General features: G+C 36.9%; 1 protein-coding gene across 1 annotated transcript in view; it reads left to right on the top strand.

Annotated features, from left to right (window-relative positions):
- The first annotated feature begins 693 nt into the window (after positions 1–693).
- The window catches only part of LOC121854956 (origin recognition complex subunit 3-like), a 30,671-nt gene continuing 5,276 nt past the window's right edge, over positions 694–26,088 (top strand). The window contains exons 1-12 of the mRNA XM_042349775.1: positions 694–925; positions 3,240–3,398; positions 4,392–4,648; positions 4,812–4,950; positions 5,294–5,688; positions 6,566–6,725; positions 9,003–9,116; positions 12,677–12,874; positions 13,708–13,824; positions 18,503–18,641; positions 21,155–21,318; positions 24,147–24,442. Of these exons, the coding sequence (XP_042205709.1) occupies positions 899–925; positions 3,240–3,398; positions 4,392–4,648; positions 4,812–4,950; positions 5,294–5,688; positions 6,566–6,725; positions 9,003–9,116; positions 12,677–12,874; positions 13,708–13,824; positions 18,503–18,641; positions 21,155–21,318; positions 24,147–24,442 (2,165 nt within the window). The 5' untranslated portion in view covers positions 694–898. The remainder of the gene's footprint in view (positions 926–3,239; positions 3,399–4,391; positions 4,649–4,811; positions 4,951–5,293; positions 5,689–6,565; positions 6,726–9,002; positions 9,117–12,676; positions 12,875–13,707; positions 13,825–18,502; positions 18,642–21,154; positions 21,319–24,146; positions 24,443–26,088) is intronic.

Genomic DNA, 26,088 nt, shown 5'->3' with positions numbered 1-26,088 from the left:
TCTGTACAATTATCAAGGTGTATATAAGAAAATCAAAACTAATACACATATAAAATAGGCAGCGGATATTTTGCCGTGTGACTGACTGACTGGTAAGTTCCAACTACTAACGCTATTTTTCCGCGAGTGCGCTGATTAGCTAACCGTCCATTATCGGTGAACAACACGAGAACTAAATTTGAGTGTGACTCTAGCTGTAAACATACCCCATTATATTTCTGTTCTGCATGGAAACTTAACATTATAAAAGAGGCGACTTTTACTAGAACCCAATATAACCTGACTTAACCAACCAAAGAAACGTACTTAAGTTCCCCTAACTTCCTAGCCGAGGGGCTAGGAAGTACTTAGCCAATCAAAGTGCAATCACGGTAAAATTGCGTTAGTAGGAATTTGTCTGGTCACGGCACAATATCCACTACGCATAATAAAAATACGAGAACGCAATTGAACGCAGCCTTGATGCTTCTTCCAACTGTTCGGGTATTACAAAAAATTACTTTTTCGCCCCTGAATGAATTAAAATTGTATTTTTTACAACGTCCTGAAAAAAATCGTTCAAATTTTCAGACAAATTTGTGAAAAATCATGAATAATTTGTTTTATTAAATGGGTATACTGTAGTGTACAGAGACGAGGCCGACCGCCCAAGCGGCTAACAAGCCGATCAGTGGCAGAGAGGATAAAATTAAAATTAAAGTACACTGGTTATTCCGGGAGTAGCATATCCCTCATTCAAGTTCATTTTTGGACGCATTGCTGTTATTACTTTACTTATAACTAACATAATTATCAAATTATTATAAAACAGGACTTTATTACTCGTGAATCTTGAAGTTTGTCAGGAAATTGGCGCGAACTTTTAACAACAACAACAGCTGATAGCCTGCCCCTGGTGATGGCTGCCACAGTGTCTGTCTCTAAGGTAAAACATTAAATTTGTATGAAAAATTCCGTTGTTATCATGCATGGAATATTATGGATAAATTGTGTGTATAGTAAATTGTTTGAGCTCTGAATTTCAAGAAGATAACTATATCACAGCCTTCATTATTCGTCTCTATCTAGAAAATTATTTGTCACGTTATGAGTTATGACTTTAGGGATTCCTATAATGCTACATTATATAACTGATTCGTCCAAACAAATAAACCCAAGGTAAGTATCCTAGGCTTGGTTTGTCCATGTAACAGTAGTGTATTAGACTTGATATTAAGCAAAAAATGAAAAAAAGTAGAGGTAAAATTCTCGTTTTGATCCCTGTATTTAGATATCCTAACCTAACCTGATTAATATTCGTTTATTGGCTGTGGCAAAATTTGTGTACAGTATTTGGTTATTCTAGGATTATCAAACAAAAAAACACGGTAAATTTATAGAGAAACACCATTCTTTCTTTGGATATTAAAATTATGTTTTTCCTATGGTTTTGGGTGAGTCGAACGAATTTATATTCAATAACCTCCGGAATCACTCGTTTTTTGTTAGGTAAATCACAAACAGGCAAAAATCGTTCGAAACTCATCAGAAACCTTAAGAAAAAACATATTTATAATACAGAAAGAAATGTAACCTAACTTAACCTGCCCCTTTAACTTATGTTCTGTCACCTGTGGACACCATGCTTGTGCTTCATCTGTTGAAAGATGCTTCCCAGCAACTGCCCGAACATTACCCAGAAAGTTTGTCATATATTACCTACCCAAACCTACCTCACCTAATATTGCCAGGAGCCACATTGGTGTATATTCATGTTCAGGGCGAAAAAAAAACAAATAAAAACCAACACAAAGTTTTAAGATACTGCATTTTGAATTCCTTCACTGTTTTAGAAATTCTTGAGATAAGAAACTAGTTTTCTTTTATATATATATGTATATATATATATATATATATATATATATATATATATATATATATATATATATATATATATATATATATATATATATATATATATATATATATATATATATATATATATATATATATATTTTATATATTATTTTAAGTTGTTGGTTCTCAGGGGGCAATGTTCTAGAGTATTACCCTTAACCTAATTATCTTTAGGTGGAAGTACAGTACAGTACAGTATGTTATTTTAAGTTAGGTTTGGTAATTTAATTTCTGTTAGGTTAGGTAGGTTTGGTTGCATAAGGCTACTGGAAGTGTTTGTCCGTTTACTTTTATCCTCTTCTCACCTGATCGGCTAGTTAGTCACTTGAGCAATCGGTCACATCTCTGTTACTCACTGTTGGCAAATACTGGGCATGTACTGGCCCCAGAATCTATCTGTACTTGTGCCAATGTTGGTAAAGTCTGGTCTTGAATCGGCTCACACTTGGTGCCGTCATAACACTCTCTGGCAGATTATTCCAAAAGTTCACAATTCTCTCTCCAAAAAAGTGTACCCTCACAATTTTCCGAACATGTGGCTTCTTCAACCTTGAACTGTGACCCAAAGTGGGATGGGCATCTGCCAGCATCTGGTATGTCAACAATTGAAATGCAAACATGGCATCCTCATGTGACAGAATGTATTTACTGTTCTGTACTTAAACTAGGAAAAATCTCCAAAACAAAATGTAAGAAAGTTAAAATTCCTCCTCCAGGCTTTGGATATTCATGAGGTAAGAAAGAAGATTTTTTCTACAGAATTTTTTTTGTTAAAGGTACTAGTTGTTGAGGGACACTGTTCTAGATTACTGTATTACTCCATAAACAGCAAAGACTATAAAAAAAGCCTTGAACAGTTAGAACCAAGAAATTTATGGGAAAAAACTTACCAGCCTCTGCATTCCAAAATATGATTAAATGACATTGCTGAATGAATTTTCTTACTGTAGTCAGAATTTAGTGATCTTTTTCTAATTTCATTGGAATGCCAAAGACATGGAGGCCACAGCTCACGGCCACAGCTCGCTTATTGCTGTAATAAATTGTGGTGCTCTGATGATGCATATGCAGCTGTCTCTTTGTTGTTGTGGCAAGATAAAAATTTAATTTCTGTGTTTTTTATTTGTTTATTAATAATTTTCCAGAGTTCTCAAGAAAATTTGTGTTTGTATATACTCTACTGTATGTCTTATACTGTATTGTACATAAAATACTGTACTGTACTGTAGTTATTTACAGTACATATAGCATTTTGAGCTTCAGTTTTTCCCTTCATGATTAGCAGGTCTAATACAGGTATTAAGTTTTAAGGTAATATTCTAGAATATGTTCTGTGTTTTCAGGGTGTATTTGCCTTCAAGAGAAGAAAGGGTAAAAATAGGAAAAATGTAGATGGTCCCTCAACCCGGGACTACTGGACAGAGGGTGATGATGCAGAGATTAAAGGTCTTACCTACAAGAACTATGTTAGATGTTGGCAGAAAGTCACTGATATTCTTAATGTAAGTGTGTATAAGGCTAACGCCCGTATTATTAAACATCAACTTTCCTTGAAGAGGGTCGTCGTGCTTCAACCCGAGTTTTAAACTAAATGAGTCCTGAGGGACACCGCAGTACAGTACTTAACGGGGTGGTGCGGCGGTAAAATTAACTAATTCCAATATTATAAATTAATTTTATTGGAATTAGTTCATTTTACCGCCACACCACCCCGTTAAGTACTGTACTGCGGTGTCCCCCAGGACTCATTTAGTTTAAAACTCGGGTTGAAACACGACGACCCTCTTCAAGGGAAGATGTTGTTTAATAATACTGGAGTAAGTCTTTTTATTTTGTGAATAGTAAATAGAATATTGTAGCTTATCAATAAACAATACCATAGAATATTTATTGATCTGAATCAGGGACCTGTGTTTTACTTGTGTGATATTTAATGAAAGGGGATGAGTTTCTCTGCATTCCTGTATTCAAGTGCTCAGAGATAACTTATGATTACAGTACTAAAGCATTCATATACCGGTAGATACCATTAAACGAGATGACCTTTCAGTTGTTAATAAATTTTCTCTTTGGGATCACCTGATGTTTTGTTCCCCCAGTTTATTCCCCCTTACCTAACTTAACCCCCTAGTAGCATTAGGGCATTTAATGATCAGGTGAAATATGCTAGGGTGGGCTAATCTTTAGAATATATTTTCTTTGACCTTATTATGATCTTACCATTAAATAGAGGGTGAAGTACTGGATTATACTCATCTGCATTTATCTGTCATAAAAAGCTCCTAAATTTTTCAGAGAATTTCCCAAAACTACAGTAGGCAACAATTTCTCATAGACTGAGAATGTCCACTTTATTGTGAATTTTCTCATACTAGAATATTATTTCTTGCACAGTTCTAGTCCACACAACATTAGTTAAACTTCAAATTAATTGTTTCTCAATATTTTTTATTCATCTTTTGTGCAAAACTAATACTGTACTGTATTAATTTCAGGATCTGCAAGACAGTATTCATGCTAAGGTTTTCCAAGATTTGGTTGAATTCATTAGAGATGCAGGAATGAGAAGTAATATTATGATTGATGGCATCAAGTCCAAGGAAGGTCAAAGTGACATCCCCACTGCATGTTTGGTGACCGGGGTGAACATGCCCGACCATGATGCAATTTTTGGGAGTCTGGTTCGTCTTTTAGTCGATGGTGTGACTCCACATATTGCAAAACTTCAAAGTCGAGATTGCAACACTGTCAGGTGAAGATGTTTGGCTTTTCTCCATTAATTTGCCACCATTAAAGGGTTCATATAAAGTGAACAAAACTAATGATACAGTGTACAGTATACATAGTAGAATGGGAGTGAGATTGGCAGAAATGAATATGATCTCTACCTTCAACCAAAATTTTGACAATTACAGAGGTGCCATATTCAAGATGATCTCACAGTTGATGGGGCAGAATGGCTTTGTAGATCCTGAGTTTGAAGATGAAATTATAACAGGACCATCCATCAAGAGGGCCCAGTTCACTATGGCTGTTCTGACCTCCTGGTATAAGGTAAGTAATAAGAAGACCATCTGGTAAGTGGTCTTACTGCACTGTGGATAATCTAACCTGGCAGCTAAATTGTATTTTTTGTCTTAGTTTTTTCTCTGGCTTTCTTTGTGAAGTGTCATTAATTCTTTGTACTGTATTCATATACAGTACCAGGTATTGTATTTTTTTTCAGGGTTCTTGTAAATAAGGGGTAATTTTTTCAGTGTGTTGATCAATAGGTTCAAAGATAAGCTATTCTAAATAGTTAAAGGTTGGATCATTATTCCATTTTTAGTGTACTGTACTTTGACAAAATTTGATAATGTTTTGTGTGAAAAAGCCTCTAATTTAATACAATTTCCAGGAAATTATAAGCGCAGAAGACACCAGAGAATCTACTTCTAAATCTCATGGCTCTCCACGAAAAAGAGCAGGATGTTCACATAAAGACATGGGGTCTCCTTACAAACCTGTAGGATCTCCTTACAAACCTGTGGGATCTCCTCGCAAGACCATGGGATCTCCACGCAAGCCCATGGGTTCTCCTCGCATGCCCAAAGGATCTCCTCGCAAGCCCATGGGATTCCAGTCCAGAGATATGAAATCTGTCAAAGACTTTGGGTCACCTGAAAAGCGGATGAGATTAAATGATGAACCACGTTTACCTAGAGGAGGCTATCACCCACCTCTCGTAGTTATTCTAGAAGATGTAGAAAATTTTCCAGCCAATGTTCTTCATGACCTTATTTTGATCTGCAGGTAAGTAATAAGTTGACTTCTTGATGATCCATAAAACTATCACATACGCTTTGGGGATATTGAAGAAAATGTGTAGATTAATTTATTTTTCACTGCCATGGAGGGATGCATGAGTGTTTGCTTTGCATGAGTTTTAAATATGATAATTCAAAAGAGACAATTGTGGATTTTATGCCAGACTTAGTGTATGGACCTGTGAACTTTGCTTTAGCACAGTAAGGGGTCTGGCCCACCTCATATTGCAACTTTATCACCTTACAACTCCTGATAATTGAGCCCAGGTACTCTTCGAATTTTCTTTGTCCATTGATCCAACCCTCACAAAAGTGGGAATAAAATGAGTGACCAAAATGAATTAGCTATGATAGAGAGACATGTAAAAATGCTGTCATCAAACTACAAAGTTAACTGTAATAGCTATCCCAGAAAGATTTTTGTTTTGATGCTGATATGTGTCTATCATGATAAATTTATATATTTGGCTCATCCAACAGTATTCAATTTACAAATGATCTACACGGTATATGGATGAGTGATGTGTTTGTTCATATGATTTGTGGCTAAGTTCTGGCTCTTTGTTGTGCAATATTCCACGTGCTCATGTTAGACTGGACACTTATCACCAATAATTTCCTGCAGCCTCTTTATTAAAGCTTGGATTATACTTTTGGGAATTTAAGTACCAAGGATAAAGTTTGATATTATTTTAGGTCACTGCTTTCATATACCTCAAAGAGTGCTGGATGTGCCTTCTCTGGACATCTGATACTGTACTGTACTGCAATGATAAAAAAGACTTCAGATTCTAGCAAGTGAGACTACTGGAATTTCCTATGTGTTCATGAAATTAATGTGGTGTAAAATGTTCTTGTTTCAGTGAACACCGTTGTAACTTACCCATTGTTTTCGTGTTTGGTGTTGCAACAACATCCAATGCTGTTCACCGTAGTTTGTCGCAGGATGCTTCCGCTTGTGTTGCTATGGAAACCTTTCAAGCTCAGCCCTCCACTCATTATCTTAATCATGTCATTGAAAAGGTCGGTGCTACACACAACTTATTATGAAGTTGCCAGAGTAATCCTTTCTGTCTCCTCAACCATCTGTGATACTTTGTAAACTACTATCCCTCATCTTTGTTATTTCATTCATTCTTTTTGCATTGAATATTCCATGTTCTAATTTTGTTCTCTCTAAAGGTTTCCTGTGTTCTGATGTTTTGTCTCCCCAGCCATAAGCTGAAACTCCACCAGCTATTTATTATTATTATTATTATTATTATTATTATTATTATTATTATTATTACTGTACTGTATTACTATTGGTGATTTTTCAGGAAATACAGTAATAAGTACAGGGGCCCCCCAAGTTCGCGGATTTTTATTTCGCGGTCCTCTATTATTCGCGGATGACACCCTGGATGTACCCATGAATGTCTGTGGGTAGTTTTAAAGTTGCCAGCATTTTTGCAGCTGGGACAGGGAGCCATTCGTTCTAGAGACAGTAATTTCCTTTAACTGTATCAGAAACAAATTTATTAAAAATGTGACAGTCTACCCTTAAGTCTGTGTAGACTGTCACAATTTTAATAAATTTGTTTCTGACTATTTGTGATAGTATTTTCCCACTATTATTTATTTATATGTATTTTGTGTGTGTGTCTACATACACACACACACGCATATATACAATACAGGTAAAAGAAAAATTGTCTGAAAGACAAACACTTAAAGGGAATATACATTTCTTTGTACACAAGTAAAATGTACACCCCCCAGTCCTCAAAGTTATTCACGGATTTGGCGATTTTACGCCAATTTGAGAACCTAACCCCCGCGAATTTGGGGGCCCCCCTGTATAGTGATATCCCCATTAGCTGGAGTAATTGATGGAGATTTCTGGGTATTGAGAAAATTTTCTCAGCCCCGGAATTTTTCCAGGTATACTGTAAAGGGATAAGTTTTCCGAGAGTCTAAACTACGCATACCGCATGGACAGACACAGAGCTGTATTTATTTCCGCAAACACCACTGCACACGTACACTATAGTATACAGTAATCCCGTGTTTTTCGCAGGAATTACGTTCCTGAAACCGCCGCGAATAGCTTAAACCGCAAATACTCTTTTAGGAATAACAGTAGCCACCAAACATCTCAGGTAGGTCATGCACTTAACCACGCCATGCTCTCCACTCACGGCCCAGTAGTCACACTGATCACTGATGCACTATACCGGCATTTACTAACATAATTATTTGAAACTAATCATATTGTAGTATAATAAAGGAAAAACGTAAACACAGTTATATACAATAAAAAATATTTACACGTAAATAAAAATTTTTATTTTCCGCTGAGGTCGGCAACACCCTTCCATAACCCGGGGTCATGCCTGTACTGTACTCACCAGCAGATGCTGTCGTCCTGAGCTTGTAATGCAGGCAGGCCTAACGGTGATATGATGATACAGGATGGCCTGTCTTTGTAGTTGGTGTTTCTGTCATTCTCCTCTCCCTATTGTACATACATCTCTAAACACTACCCAACAGTAGGCATACACTGTACATTCTGCTGAATTTACAGTACAGTATACATACCTGAAATCACTTTTTATGTCTTAACACTGCTTTAACACTGTATTCTTGGCTGATTGTGTCCTGATACAGTAATGTACAATACCATACTGCACAGCACAAATTGTATGAAAAAGTAGCAGCAAACAAGGGATCAGCCTTGTACAGTGGCAGCAGAATATGAATTACGCTTGTGAGCCTACGGCCTAAGTTACCAAAGCAACTAGCCGACCCACGCGCCCGGCACATAGGGATGCGTCACAGCCTAATACAATCACTCAAAACTCCAAAAAGTTTGTTACAATGCGCAAAACAGACAGATTTGGAGAGATTTTTCTATGAATTTTTCATGAAAATGCGCATGATTTCATCCTCGGAACTTATTCCCATGCCCGGAATGGAGAGAGTTTTCCTGGAAGGCTCAAAATCCATTCCGGCTCTTGAGAGTTTCGAGGACCAGGGATTCTGGCTAACATGGAGATTACTTTTGGTTCTTAATTGTGGACTATATTTTAACCCAATGGAAGTCTTATTTTTCAATCAGTATGAAAATTATGCTGTGTAACATACTTTTATTTTAACTGAGAGCATTGAAGTGTTTTCTTTAGATATTTATGATAAATACCATATATATTTTTTACTAGTTATTAAAATCTTGGTGACTGAAAAAAAAAATGCTGTCAGATTGACACGTGAGGTTATTTTTCATATAATTATAATTGACTTTATGATCAATATTTTCAGGTTTTGATGACAGAAAAAGTGCCATTCCACATTGGAGGTCGTCCTTTCAAGTTGCTCCTTGATATATTCCTCTACAGCGATCTTTCGGTTAAAAACTTTGTCAAAGGACTTAAGGTTAGTACAGTATGGTTTAGCAGTTGGTGGCTCTTAACCTCTTCGGAACTTAAGACTTGTATCCGAACTACCCACTAGATCTAAACATCACTGATAGTCGTAGGATTCTCAAGTCACTCTGAGAACAGATATTTATAAAATATTGTTTTCAGTTAAGGATAATTTGATTTAAGGAATGAATTATGATATTACTGACTTGACAGTCAAGGAGATCATAACAATAATCAGAGAAATTTGGGGGGGACAAACTTCACTCATTATTGGATAATGATATACAGTATTCATTTGTGTTTACACTCGCTCCAAAAAGTATCTTTACGGAAGGGTCTGATGAATTTCAAAATGAACACTGAAACTCCTGTTGTCTTGGTAAGGTTGTCAAAATCCTTCTTCCATTGTGTCATATTGTCTCACACAATATCATAAAGATGCTTTGGAGCAAGTGTATCTGTCAGATACTGTACCTTACAAAAAAAAATTTTTCATGTGTAGTTATACATTATGTTATATCTTTTCACATTGTGATGAACTAGTAGAGTTTACATATTACAAGGTGATGTATAATTAAAATTGATTCTTAATACACAAAAAAAAAAATCATATATCGGACAGGTTGAGATATGATAGATATATGAACCCCTATGGTCTGGATTTTTGTGAACCAGTTGAAGCTTTATGACAGTGGGTATAAGATTGTACCACTAATGGCCACTTAGTCTGCTTATTAATCACACATTGCCTTGTGAATGATGATATAACCTTTAAATATTGATGTAGAAGTATCAATTACAGTCCCTCTCACTAGTGCGTTTACAGGGGCTCGGCAGGTTGTGTGTAGTGTGGCAGCGCTGTATTTGGTTATAGGAAACTCACAATAGTAAACATACTATGGAATCAAAGTAAAAAAGTATCAAAACAAATATACGACTATAAATGTAAAGATTTGTGGAATGTGTATATGTTTTATAAGAAATGCATTAAATTGACTTATTAGATCTTATCTTTTTCCCAGTGGACGGTGATATAACAAGGTGAAGTGACGTAAAGTGACTGTGGGGTGGGTGGGGGGGAAGTGGAGGAAGGTATATAACGAGTTTTGAATGTAATACAAAATGGACTACTGTATATAAGATAATAATCAATGACTACCATATGACAGTTTATGGTTCGTCTCTCTCTCTCTCTCAATTAAAGATATGTAAAATATCAACATAATATGTTATGTTATGCAGTAATGGTATGAATTAACAGCAGCCGTCTTTCTTACAACACCTTCTCGTACTCCTTCCCACCACACATGCACCTCAAGTGGCCTTAGCCTCACCCTTGCAATTAATATTGATAACATTTCAAAGATGGACTGCCCTAGCATTGGTTGCAATATGAACACCTTAGAAAATCTATGGGGTTCTATCATTAATACCTGGGAGCCGGCAAGGGAAAGGACACCAGCAGAACTGATGGACCACACAAAGGCTGAGTGGGAATTATTCCGGGCCAACCACTAACTGGTGAGGAACTATGAGGTCTCTATGCCAGAACTACTATATGTTTGTTAGAGAAAGTCTTCCATTATTATTTTCCAATTGTAAACTTTAATTTCTCTTCTATTTAATAAGTTGTATTAAAGATGTTTGTGTGAAATTATTTTTATCTACATTCTTAAAACAATTTCACTTGCTGAAGGAGTATCCTAGCTGTTATTAGGTACTACAGTACAGTATATATTTTCTTTCATAAAGAGTTATCTAATCGTTTATCAGTTGCATCCATGGACAAGGGAGGCTAAGACCACTTGGGGTGCATGTTTGGTGTGAGGTGGGAAGACAGACAAGGTGTTGTGAGAAGGAAGGCTGCTGTTAATTCACACCATTATTGAACAACATAACATATTATAACATTGATATTTTACATGTCTTTAATTAGTAAAGGAAGAAAATATTGTAAAGGTGCGTGCATGCGTGTGGTCGATATGGACCATAAACTGTCGTACGGTAGTCATTGATTATTATCTTATATAGTTCATTATGTATTACATTGAAAATTCGTTATATACGCCATTCATCACCACGATACAGCGATTACATCAAAATGCTAGATCAGAAGAAAATCTCCCATTATCACCTGTGATGAATGAATATGAAATGTTGCATTAACAACTTAGGTGTTGCCAACATGTTTTCATTTTAATAAAAGAGATGGACAGAAGTCTGAAGTTTCCTTCACCACACATAATGTATTTACAAACATATTCAACACATAATGTTACCTTCATACTGGTTTCAAGAAATACAATCTTTGAAATGACAACTGATTGAAAGTTTCTTAAATGACACAAGTGTCAAACACTGATCACGATATGTTACCAATGATCAGTCAATTTACACTCCTCGCTTGGCCCTGATTCCTTTATAGATAAAGAAGTAGATATAGCTTAGAGAAAGGGAATTAGTTGTGCTTAGAAAAGAGGCATACAGTATTTTCATTTACAGTTCACCATCCTTACATAACCAGACATGACATGCACCTTGGATACTGAGACAGATTGCAAGCACTCTTATTGTTATTACATTATTGCATGTTCTAGCAAGCAACAAGCACATGCAAAAAAAGAATTACTGCAATTAACTTCAAACTGTATGAATGTATCTGCATAATACAGCAGACGAGGAAAATAATAGATATAAACTTAAGCCTCAATTGAGTGTTAATAGTTCATCATTAACGAATACCATGACTGTAGGTAGAGGGGCATCTTTTTTGGGGATTAGCCCATCCGGGCACAGGTCAACGACCCACGGCCTGGGGGGCGAAAAAATAAGAACAAAGAAATTAAAAAAGAGTAGCAAAAGGTTATATTTATCTACACCACGAAGATGCCGGAAAACCAGCCTTTTAAAGTGAGAGAGATTGTAGAAGTGTGGAAACACAGAAGAAGGCAGAGCAGTCCACAGTTTGGCTGTGTGAGGAAAGAAGTATGTATTATAACGGGTCATTCTAGTGTGACTGACATCCACAGAGAAACGGTGGGCACTGCGGGCAAGACGTCTGTCACGAGCCCACGGCCTTGTCGGCGGTACACAGGATGTCAATTCCACTGAACATTGCCTCCACTTCCCTCTCTGTTGCCTCCCCCTCCCACTCCACATTCTCTTTACATCACTTCACCTTGCTATACCACTGTCCACTAGGCAAAAGATATGATCTAATAACGGTCTGTTTAATGCATTTCTTATTAAACATATAAACATTCCACAAATCTTTACATTTATATATTTGGTTTAATATGTTTTCACTTTGATTCTATAGTGTGTTTACTATTGCGAGTTTCCTATAACCAAATACAGTGCTGCCACACTGCACATAACCTGACGAGCCCTTGTAAACGCTCTCGTGAAGGGGACTGTACAATAAGAGAGAGAGAGAGTTAATATTTAGTTTCTTTGAAGACTGCTGGAAACTTGTTAGTTCCTATGTGTCCTATAAAGTTTGTAGCATGTACCAAAATTTTAGGCCATTTGACAGAGGATCCAGATTACATTATAAATATTTCACTTTAGCTGTGTATGATGGAGCATTTCCTGGGAAACTCCTCTACATTTCTGTGCTGTTCTGCACCTGAAAGAGCTTTGCGCATCAGGGCCATGACACCAGCACAGTTGGACATCATTCGAAAATTGCCATCATTCAGGAGTTACGTTGAAAACCGCCCACCCAAGGAACAAGCGGTTCTTCTTCTTGATGAGAAAGTGACTAAGGTATGAGTGGGTGTTTTAATTTATCCACTCCAAACTAGTTGGTTGGGATATGGCAGTTGATGTGTTTGTGTCTGTAATCTTGAAATTATAAAATCAATTCATCCTGTAGTTTATTGTGGAATTCAATACGACTTGGGACTATTGGTTTATATGGATAGGTGGTGTGCATGTCCCAAGATGGTTACATTCTTGAAAGAGATATGGCTAGGAGATACCGTTATCCCTCGCCAACAGTAGGGGTTATGTTTTAGAATTTTCATGTGATTGCCAGGTGCTTTTTGTAATGGGAAATATGGAGTTTGGGAAAGTGACCCCCAAGAGACGTACTTCAAGCACAGTACAGCTCAAGGTTTAAAATACTGTAGTTAAAGGGTGTTTGGTATTACTTATATATATTTGTTATTATACTGTATGTACTGTATACTGTACAGTACACCAGGTGGGTATTAAACCATACAGTACTATACAGTACACCAGGTGGGTATTAAACCATACAGTACTATACAGTACACCAGGTGGGTATTAAACCTTACAGTACTATACAGTACACCAGGTGGGTATTAAACCTTACAGTCTGAGGATGTATCTTGAGTGTCCTAGAACACCAAACTAAGCCATAGTCTTGAATATTTTGTTTTTAAATCTCAATATTGTATTGATACAGTACCGTACTCTTAAACATGCTGACTTAGAAGTGGGGGGTGTTTTAGTGATCACATTTTCTAGTTCATATTTCTTGATGTTCATGAAAACAGCATTAGCAAACACGGAGTGTCTGTTGCACATTATTGCTGTTGACCCACTAACTATATTTATTAATTTACTCCCTCCAGTCCACAGTTCGCACATTGATGACTGAACTGGACTCTTGGTACCTGCGTTTTTGCTGTTTGGTCAAGGTTGTCAGTGCACTTACAAGTTCACTGCCTCATTCTCCTCTTGGGCGACAGGTAGGAATTTTATGTAACTGGGAAAATGGAAAGGAAACGCCATAGTAGGTTAGACTCATTTCTTCTCTGCGGTGCCTCAGTACTTTACTCCTTAATGTTTTGTTTTATCTATTCCTCCTAAGGTGTTGGTTGTTTTATTGTATTAGACAAAAATTATAGACATATCTGTCTTGCTAAGTCTTTCCAAGATTATCATTTGAATGATTAGCTTCCATAGGGATGTGGTCACTTATTTTGTATTGAAAATGGCTAACTAACAACTTCTTTGACCAAACTTGATTTTGAGTCAAGCCAGTTAGTGGTTCACTAGTACAGTATAGTGGAATCACGATAATTCATGGTTTGGGTACCTTAAGCCTTCGTGAATTTTCATATCGCAAGAAGTAATTTATTTAAATTAAAAAGTTGGGTTCTAGAGGCCAAAAAATTCGCATAAGCTGTTCCAAAACTGCTATAATAAACACTAAACATCATACATAATTCTTCAAAACATACAGTAACATATAGATATTGTACACAAAGTAGTTTTACATTACACTATACTATGAGCAGCTCCTTCCCCTTTCTTAATCATCCTCCGGGTGACACCATTAAGCCAACATCAATACAGTGTTATGCCATCACTCCTCTTTATCAGGATTTTACCACTAGTCAAAATAAGAGGCGAGGCTTCATCGTGATAGCATTGAGAAACACCCCTGCCGTTAGTGGTCACATTTATAAGAAGGGTAAACCTTTTAACAATTCGTATTACCTTCCCCAGGTTCTTAATAATAAGCCTCATTAACTCAAATTAAATGGGTTTCATAGTGAGGAGAAATCATACACTGCATAAATTAGTATAATAAAATTAAAGAACATACAGTCGACCCTCGTTAATTCGGACCCCTTTAATCCGGATTTCGGATAATTCGGACAAAATCTGAACGAACTTTTTTTTTTATTCTTTTTTTTTTTAAGATTTGTAGGAATATTACCTACGCGGACCTTAAGCTAAAATGCTGGTCCACCCACTGCTGGGATAAAACACCAGCATCTTTTTGGTTAAATGTAACATCTCCACCGTTAGTGTGGGGGGGGGGGATGCAACTTTTAGCTTGACATGAAAAATATTTACCATTTACTGCCAGTAAACAATGGAAACGTATCATATCATATACGGTATCACAGTTCTCATTGATCTACAAAAAATACCGGTAATAAAAACCTTTTTGATATTTCACACTTAATATAATACCTTGTAATCTACTTCAACCTCCTATTGTTTACAACGACACATGACGCACCACCAACTGTTGAGTATCAGCTACACGGTACACGTGTTTTTCGAATCGTTTTCAGTTAAAAAACTGTTACATCACATGTATATTTTACCTTAACTGTGCCTGAATGAATATATTCTCGGAAATAAATAGTAGTTTTGCTGAAACGTGATGTATTTCAATGTAAAATAGGATAAAATACATGACGAAAACAAAAGACTTTACCTAAGCTTCCAATGATCTTGAGATGTTATTCGTTTTTTTAGTAGTTTTCTGTTAAAATACTGTTATATTACAATGGTATTCTATTCATACTGTGCTTGATATAATACATTCACGGAAATGTAATATTTTTGCTGAAATTACGTACGTATTACAGTGGAAAGTGGGAGAAAATTGTGATGAAAACAATGACTTTGAAATATAATGCAATATTAGCCCCTAAATCGGTTAATTCGGACAATCGGCTAAAACGGACACCCTTCCCCCCCTATTAGTCCGAATTAACGAGGGTCGACTGTTTATACAAGGGACATGTAAAGGAAAAACAATGAAATATTGAGGGCCACAGCCTAAATCAACCTAAGCCCTAACATCAGCCTTAATATGCACTTGAACAGTACAAAAAGTATACCCATGCATGTTTCATGCATGTTTTGTGGACAGTAGAGCATAATATGAATAATTAATTGTTGAGATGAATACCTGCCGTGCAATTGTGACCATGACAGTCTTAGCTCACACCATCTTTGGCATGTAAGTAATATTTTCCCAGTATGAAGAGGAGAATAAGGATGCCATATAATGCATAATGACAGGTAAAAATTAGAATTGGTTGCTTGTACAGTATGGTGAAGCAGTGTGTCACCCAAGCCTCTAGGACCAGCTTTATGGTCTTGGGTTTCCTTGCTGCCCATCTAGTAATAAACATGTCAGTGGCAGCAATATTTTGGACATATAATATTAGGATGGGATTGATGAGTGGATGTTTTGTTTTTGAATAGTTTGTTCATGAAGTATTTGATATTGCAATCCTACAATAAACTGAGATAAAACTAAGAAAAATGAGTTTGATGAAAAGCTTTTTGTCTCTTAGGTGAAGAAATTGCCCCCTTTTGATTTTTTTTTCACTTGTTTAATAATTATACTGCATTTTGCTACACTCACTTTCATTTTTACACTTGCCAGCCATTTTAAAGGGAATTATAAACGAAAATTTTATCAGTACACAGCGCAATCACTAATTTCGGGACTCGAAAATACGTAACTTAAAAAAAAAATTGTACGACTGCGGTGGTCGTGCATCCGAGTGGTCGTAAGTCGAGTAGGTCGTAAGTCGAGGAGTACCTGAATTAACATGGCTGAGCCAGTTGAGAGCCTGCGCACTCCTGTACTGTAGGCACCTAGAGGTCTCGTGAGGTAAGGTGATCTTCTTGTGTCCTTTAGCACCTTGACCACCCACCTCTTATCCTCGCTTCCCCATGGAATCCCTCTCTTCTACCCACCTTTCCTTCAGGGGCTTGGTCTTCCAGTTAGATGTCAGTTGCTCCTTCCGTATACTGTACTGTACCTGTACCTAAAATGAATTTCAGAGAGGCTGTGATTCTAAAATGCTTTACATAATCCCATCTTGCATATAAAGCCTGTATCTATACTTATGTGTGAGACTGAGTGTATTTAAAATTCTGCTTAGATGACTAACTACCACTCCACCCTCCCCCCCCTCCCCCCCCCTGCCTTCTTCTGTGTTTTCATACTCTTACAATCTGTCTCACTTCAAAAAGCTGGTTTTCAGGCATCTTCATGGTGTAGATTAATACAAAAATAATTCTCTTCTCTTTTAATTTATTTTTACTTTTATCCCCCCCCCCAGTCCCCATTTTGGGTTGATGACCTGTGCCCGGGTGGGCTATTCCTGTAAAAAAAAAAGAAGTCACACTCAGTCACTATGGCAACAATCATCCACAAACTCCTCAACTAAAGGAGCTTGATAGCTACTTGGAATGCCTAGGGAATGGAATGGAGATACTGAAGTCTTTCTCGACATTATGTGACTTATCTCTGAAGCTTAGCACCCCACTACCTGCATGTGCTGCTTGTGAGCATCTGTTTAGTCATGTTGGGCTTATTATTTGTTATTTAATTAATTTATTACACCCCAAGGGGTAACAAGCCTAGTCACAAGACCATGCAGTCAGACACTAACACATTGGTACTCATGTCTCACAGAACATGCTATGACTTGTGATATGGAGACAATATTGATATGATTTAAGGACAATGAGAGTTAGCACCCACCAAAGTGTGGGTAGCGTACAAGAATTAAATCTAAATTATATTACGAATAAGTAGGTGGTGACATAAAGTGGTTAGTGACCCTCCCTGTGGTAGGAGGTCCCTGACAGTGGGGACAGTCATGGCAATAGTGTTGAAGTGTTTTAACTTTGGAACTGTAACAGAGTTTACAGGAAGAGAAGTGCGGGTCATCTCCCACCTCAGATACTGTACATGCCAGATAGGTCTGTATCCTAACCTAATGCGAGCAGAAACAACATTATGTCTGTGGACCTGTGGACCTTAAGTCCACATTGACAATTCTTGTGTGGATAAGGAAGAAAGTGATCATAGTGTTGGATGGATATATTTTCAACCCATTCACCATCCCTGCGATGGATTGTAGGGAGAAGAACGCCTGAACGTATTCTTTTTCGGTAGGTCAAGCTGGGCTTATATTTAGGCCTAAAAGATCCTGATTGGACAACCATAATTTTGAAAATAAGTTATTGATTAATCTTAATAGAAAGATTTGCAAATAAAGTTGTGTTATGCAATGTGTCTTATGTTTATCTTCAGTTAACTATTTTTTTTATTATTTACTGTGGATTTATTTTAATATTTGAGACAAATAATGATTTTTTTTTTTTTTCTACTTTTCACTTTCATTACTTGAGTACCTTAAGAATGAGGTACTCTTTTACTTCTACTTGAGTACATTGACATTTGAATACTTTTACTTCTACTTTAGCAACATTTTGCCAATGTAACAATACTTTTACTTAAGTAACAAAGTCCAGAAATTTTTACAACTCTGCTAAATGGTAAACAGTTAATGGAAAAGTGTGGGGCCTCAGCCCGAATTATTCACACACCCACTTTAATTGGCAAGATAGCAGTTTAGGTTTGAATCACTAAAATTGCTTTGACAATTGAGGGCAAAATTTTTACCATTTTATTGTACGAATTGTGTTTTAAAGGGTGTACAGTCTTGCATTACTGCACTAGACAAGGACTTAAACTGCTACTGAAATGTGTAGAAATATGACAGACAGGTTTTTCACATGTTCATTTTAAAACGGTTTTATTTTAAGATTTTTTCTATGCATGAGCATTTTAAACAATTCTAAAGATTTTTCCAGATAAGGGAAGTATTAGCAACCTGCCTGTCACGACCACTGGTTGAATCTGAAGAATTCAAGGAAGCTCAGAAGATGTTGAAACTCATGGCTCGTGAAGAACTCTTGCCCATCCTAGCAAATATTTTGGAGATCTTAAAAGGTAGGAACACCCGGTTTATCTTCATTATGATGGTAGATCTTATATATACATTATATAGTAAGTATTTGTCTAGCAAAAAGTTTGGGACCAAGATGCTTCTGTAAAATGGATAATACATAAAGTGGATACTGCCATAAACATGATTGGTTATATTATTAGTGTTTGCAAATACGTGTACAGTAGGTTCACGATAATTCACAAAATATAAATTCACATTCTTAAATTTGCAGGTACAGTACCCTGTACTTCTATTACTACCTCTTTTTTAAATTTTGCAGTCATATATTCATAATTCACCACCAAGTGCTGGCTGTTGTTGTGTTTATTTACATAAGAAACCATAAAAGTTGTAACCCACCACCTCATAACACATTAACTTCACACATATGCTCTTGATTTTTCTTACTTTATAGTTCTATATTATATTTTCCATATTTCTAAGCCACATTAGAATATTGTAAAGATTTTCCAACAACTTTTATAGTTTCATTACAAACAACAATAAACACGGCGGTTAGACTGGCGAGTCGGAGACGTGGTTTATTGCTCACCACCTACATACACGTTCACTTCTCACACGTACACACCCATGCTCTTTTTGTCTTATTTTATATGTGGTTTTATATAGTGCAATAATTGTTAAAGAGAGAGAGAGAGAGCGAGAGAGAGAGAGCACAGACTGCCCTCCCATAAGGTAATGTACCGAGCTTAAGTACGGTATTGTAGGTTTTTTCTTCTCTCGTGTGTTAGGTAGTAAATTAAGAGTAGTTGTGTACTATTTATCTTTAGTTGGGTAGGTTTTGTTCTTGTTTGCAAACCAATTTTGTGTTTTTGGAGTCATTTGGAGTACTTTTGTTCATTGGGGACCGAACCCTATTTTTCCCACACAGTATACAGTATTCTTTTATTCGTGATATGTAAATTCACCTAATGAATGGTTATTCTTTAACCAAACCCATTCATATCTCGAGGGATACTTGTATTAAATTCCTGGTTTACATAGCATGGCCACAGCCTGCCTGTCTGAATGTTGTTGTCTTGGCATAACCCACAGGATGATTATGAGAAGGGAAGGAGCTGTTATGTATTGTAGAATTACTTTTTTGTACAATATCTGTGTTGCTGTATGTTTTATGATGTTTAATGCTTATTAAAGCAGTTTTTGGAACAGGTTATGGGTATTTTTTGTCTGTGGATCCAAACTAATTATTTCCATTTAATTCAATTAGCTATAATTCACAATGTCTTCTGGTACCAAACCCATGAATTATCGAGACTCCTCTGTAACTTACTTCATCATTCTCCAACATTCAATGTTATTAAGTCTACAGATAAGTTTTCAGTGTTATCACTTTCCTACAGTCACCATATAGCCAACTTACGGTACTCCTCAAGCTTAAGTAAAGATAAGTAGATTCGTCACTCACATCACCACACACGCACAGTTACTCAGCCAGCTGCCTGATTGTCCAATTTATCATCATTTACACATATGTATTATGTAAAAAATAAAGTATAAGAATGTTATTCTATTCAATATTCTTAAATTTTATATTTAGAATGCTCAAACCTTTCTTAAAGTAGATTTTTTGATTGCCAGATACTTTACTGTACCTGTTGTCGGTTTTGGTATTTGATCGTGACATTTATATATGCAGTATTAAAAGATCTACTGCATAGTTGAAAGAGACTCAGTAAATTGAGCTACCAACCTGTCTCACTACTCACCAGTTTTTTATAAGCACCTGAAATCCAATAGTTTTCATCCATCAAAAGGAAGGGAAGTAGAGGTCTGAACCAGTATACAGTACAGATATAGTACACAACTCAAAAAACTTTACAATGCCTTTTGATGGGTCTGTTTAGATTGTATTTCTTGCTAGAAACACAAAATGTAGATAGTGTAGGTGCAGTATGCAGGTAATTTATAAATCCTTCCTCAGCCACCACATTGACTTCCTTCCTAACAGTACAGTACTACATTGAATCTCACTGGTCTCTCTGGAGTAGTAACTGCAGAAGGCCAAAGTATTAATTGATGTAATATATAGTAAGGATGTATGCAAGTGAACTGTTAAGAGTACTTTTTTTACTATAATTTGTTATGTTATTTAGGGTCAGCACATTTAAAAAACAAAACAAATTATTAAGTACCAGTGGAACTGTGGAGGCTTTACTTTTACATAAGAATTGTGTGGTGAGGATTAACAGTTTCTTAGTCTTTCATTTGATGATTCCCATGTCTTTAAGTACATCCACTGTCATCACCATCTTCAATGTTTTATGGCCATTTTCCACGTTTGGATGGATTAGTCACTGTTACCTGATAGCAGCACTCCATGCTGCACAATCTCTTGCTGCCTCTCTTGTCTAATGTCATTTGTTACATCCTCTCTCCATGTTATTGTTGGCCTACCTGTGGCTCTCTTTCTCTGTGTAGTTTTGTAAGAGGTTTGTGAGATACTCCTAAATTTTCTGAATGCTAATACACTATTATTACTTTTAATTCACAGAACAAAGCGGCCAAGATGAAGAATTATCAGAATTATATAATGAATTAGCTATTATGCTTGGGCGCTTGAATAGTTTGGACCAGCTGGACCAAGTAATAAAAGACTCACCAGCTGATGAAGCACAACTCAGCTTTCAATCATCAGACAGATTCCATCTGAAAGAGGTTTGTCAGAGTGTTTTATGGCTTTTTATAGTTATTGTGCCATGCTCGTTGCTTGACTTATCATATTCACCACAAAATTAAACACAAACCGAGAAGGATATACAAAGTACTGTATGTGTGCAAAATTCATATACTGTACAGTATTACATCAGGTCTGCACAGTAAACCCTTGTTCCAAGGAATGGCGTGAATAGGCAAAACCGTGAGTAGCAACTTATACTGTACTACCTTAGTGTACTACTGTATACCTTTACCAAACAACCAACCAGCCACAGCAGCACTCATCCCTTCTTTAATTTATCTAATAATTCAACTCTCTTTGTCAGGGTCATCACTGACTTCTGCCTTTTACATTTTACTCCACTAGCATCACTAGCACTGACACTAGGCATTCTTTTAGGGGTCATTTCACACAGAAACACTAAAGTTTTGAGAGTACAACACGAGATGCTGCGGGAAAAGGTTTGCAAACTAGCCACCATCTGCTTACCGCGAATCGTCGAAACCACGAATCGCAAACCCTCGAATGGCAAGGGTCTACTGTATATCATATTTAAGACCCATTGGACTTTGTTGCAGTAGAATTAGGAGGTAACCATTTCTGCACATTCCTTTTACTTTTCTGTTATTCATTTTACTCCATACGTACCCAAGCCATCTCATTTCTATTACACATGCAAACACTACTTGAAACCCCAGAATTACTGTCTATAGCTGATTGAATTCTAGACCTGTGTTCCATTCCATTTCCCTGTTTTACTCCCATATTAGAGTTAGAGGGACTAAATTGCCTCCGTGTTTTCTTCACATCAATATTTACTGCAGTCTTTGATATTTTTACCACTATGATCGTTAATTGTCAGTTGCCTTAATATGGTGGTAATAATGATAATTGTGCCGTGCTGATGTAGTAATGTACTGTACTAATTCCCTGAACTCAAATCCTCTAGCTTCCTCCAGTGTATCCTACCCATAGTGATAATTAAATTTATTAAACTTATTTACACTATTTGTATGCTGTTGTAGTGCTCACAGCTATGTTACACACACACACACACACACACACACACACACACACACACACACACAGAGAGAGAGACTGTTTAATGAAAACTTGCCAGTGTAGACAATGCTAAATTTTATTTTAACAATAAGCGCCAAGATAAAATCAGGGAAAAATCAAGATAACAATGCCTCTGGACAAGGGCTGATTGATGATCACCCACATACTCCAGGAAGTAAGGCAATGGTGCCACACGCATAGAGTGGCAGATGGAAAATTGGTCGTTTGGCAGGCTAGTTAGGCGGTAAGGCGTGGACCTCTGTTCTAGTGGATTGGCTAATGTTGACTGGTGTCCGCCCGCCCAGTACATCTCTTACTATACCGAGGCTAACAACATTGCTGTATTGTTCGTTTGGGTAATTGCTTATTCACTCATTTAGGACAGCTGTGTGTACTGCTCCAAGCTCCCCCACATCTGCAACTCCTATTTGGGACTCAGAGCACCGGACTGTGATGGTGTATGTCTGTGAGGCTGCTGTGATGGTGTGTATGTCTGTGCGGCTGCTGTGATGGTGTGTATGTCTGTGAGTGTGTGTGAGGCTGCTGTGATGGTGTGTATGTCTGTGAGGCTGCTGTGATGGTGTGTATGTCTGTGAGGCTGCTGTGATGGTGTGTATGTCTGTGAGTGTGTGTGAGGCTGCTGTGATGGTGTGTATGTCTGTGAGGCTGCTGTGATGGTGTGTATGTCTGTGAGTGTGTGAGAGGCTGCTGTGATGGTGTGTATGTGTGAGAGTGTGTGTGGAGGCTGTTGGATGGTGTATGTCTGTGAGGGTGTGAGGCTGCTGTGATGGTGTATGTCTGTGAGGGTGTGAGGCTGCTGTGATAGTTTATGCCTGTGATGGTGTATGTCTGTGAGGGTGTGAGGCTGCTGTGATAGTTTATGTCTGTGATGGTGTATGTCTGTGAGGGTGTGAGGCTGCTGTGATGGTGTATGTCTGTGAGGGTGTGAGGCTGCTGTGATAGTTTATGTCTGTGAGGGTGTATGTGTCTGTGAGGCTGCTGTGATGGTGTATGTCTGTGAGGGTGTGAGGCTGCTGTGATAGTTTATGTCTGTGAGGGTGTATGTGTCTGTGAGGCTGCTGTGATGGTGTATGTCTGTGAGGGTGTGAGGCTGCTGTGATAGTTTATGTCTGTGATGGTGTCTGTGAGGGTGTGAGGCTGCTGTAATGGTGTATGTCTGTGAGGGTGTGAGGCTGCTGTGATAGTTTATGTCTGTGATGGTCTGTGTAGAAATTTTCTTAGAAATTTGCTGAAAAGAATGGGAAATAAAAAAAAAGGGGGGGGGGTAAAAAACTTAGGTTGGGATAATGGATACTACAGTGTTAATATTCTGGTAGACCACATACTATAGTAGCACCCACTTATCTTATTGCAAATATTTGTTCAATACATCGTTTTCCTTTTTCAATGTGTAAGAGTGGTACAGTATTGTAAAGATTCTAGCTCCATAAATAGATTGATATACTTACACTCATTTAATTACATATATTAGTGCATAATCATTCTATCTTATCCAAATTTAAGTATCTCAGTCTTCAATCAGATAATATTTTGGTATTGAATTTTATTCGATAATCAAGCAAATTCTTCAAAGATCTACACTATCTCTTCACAGTTCACACTATGAAGAGACTTTTGTTGTGAATATTGATGTACTGTACTTTATATCATCTACAACAGCTTTGAAGGGTAGCATCAGTAAGTTGAGAAGACTTAAGTTTGGTTCAGGCATATATACTCTAATTCTTAAATTTTCATTTCACAGAAATTACTAGAAATGGCAAAGAAAAAATCCAAGAAGCCAAATGCTTATGAGTCACTACGCTCAGAGTTATTACAAGTGCTAGTAAACACATTTGAACAGCACCTACAACTCTTGAACAAACAACCATTGCATGAGGTACTTTTCTTTGATTCTTCATCCGTTGTCAAGAGACATTTGGTGGGAATGCCTAGGGCTGCTCTCACAACAGCTTTGTCTAATCCACACCACTACTTACAGGTGAGTTACCTTATACAACTTGATGTGTTCACAATAATTCAAATAACAATAGATTTGATGTGGTCACTTGGTGTGTACATATACTGTACACTTTGTGTACAGTATCTCAACAAGGTGCAATATATTACTTTTTCTTTTGTGAAAAATTTGGTTGTTTTGAAGGCAATGTTAGTTACTATATGAGAGAGGGTGTTGGTATACAGCTCCTCCCCGACCTCCGACGGGGTTAGGGACCCAAATCCAGGTCGCAAGTTGAGAATGCTTAAATAATACCTAGAAAATCTAAAATGGGTGTCTCTTTTTCTTCTCAGTCCCACAAAACTCTCACTTTTAAGCTTGCCAGCCATTTTAAAGTGAATTACAAAAAAAAATTTTCTCTGTGTACTGACGTTGGGATTCAAAAATCAGTAATTTAAAATTTTTTGGGAACGACTGAGGCAGGTCGTAAGTGCGGGTGGTCGTAAGTCGAGTAGGTCGTAGTCGGGGAGGAGCTGTATTCGAAATCAGCATGCTCTGGAGTACTTATAATGTGATTTTTAACAAAACCTAATTTTTGGGTCAAAAAGGTAAGCCTTGGTAATTTTTAGCCCAAAATATAATTTTTTCACAGAATTGAAATTTAAGGGGTTTAACTAATTAAGTACTTACAGAATAACACTTTAACACCAAAAGCGCACTTTGGATACTCAAGAGCTTGCTGATTATGACTATACAGTCCACAATTCGATTGCAGAGTAATTAGTGGCCAAAATGACCCTTGAAAGATTTTACTGACATTTTTCAATGCTAATTATTCATCAATTATGGGTTTCCAAGGTGTGATTTAGGGTTTGTGTGTTATTCTGAAAGTACTTAATTAGTTAAACCCCCTTAAATTTCAATTCTGAGAAAAAAGTATATTTTGGTTAAAAATTTTGTAAGGTGTAAGACTTACATTTTGGTGGTTTTTGGCCAAAAATTCGATTTTGCTGAAAATCACAGTATGGGTACTCCTGAGCTTGCTGATTATGACTATGCAGTCCACGATTCGATTGCAGGGTAATTAGTGGCCAAAATGACCCTTGAAAGATTTTATTGACATTTTTCAATGCTAATTACTCATCAACTATGGGTTTCCAAGGTGTGATTTAGGGTTTTTTGTGTTATTCTGAAAGTACTTAATTAGTTAAACCCCTTAAATTTCAATTCTGAGAAAAAAGTATATTTTGGTCAAAAAATTTGTAAGGTAGACTTACGTTTTTGGTTATTTTTGGCCAAAAATTCGATTTTGCTGAAAATCACAGAATGGGCACTCCTGAGCTTGCTGTTATGACTATGCAGTCCACGATTCGATTGCAGAGTAATTAGTGGCCAAAATGACCCTTGAAAGATTTTACTGACATTTTTCAATACTAATTACTCATCAACTATGGGTTTCCAAGGTGTGATTTAGGGTTTGTGTGTTATTCTGAAAGTACTTAATTAGTTAAACCCCTTAAATTTCAATTCTGAGAAAAAAGTATATTTTGGTTAAAAATTTTGTAAAGTGTAAGACTTACATTTTTGGTGGTTTTTGGCCAAAAATTCGATTTTGCTGAAAATCACAGTATGGGTACTTTCAGAGCTTGCTGATTATGACTATGCAGTCGACGATTCGATTGCAGAGTAATTAGTGGCCAAAATGACCCTTGAAAGATTTTACTGGCATTTTTCAATGCTAATTACT

Source organism: Homarus americanus, unplaced genomic scaffold, assembly GCF_018991925.1.
Source record: "Homarus americanus isolate GMGI-L3 unplaced genomic scaffold, GMGI_Hamer_2.0 scaffold1024, whole genome shotgun sequence".
In the NCBI taxonomy this organism is placed as follows: Eukaryota; Metazoa; Arthropoda; class Malacostraca; order Decapoda; family Nephropidae; genus Homarus; species Homarus americanus.
This window is presented reverse-complemented; position numbering and strand designations above follow the sequence as displayed.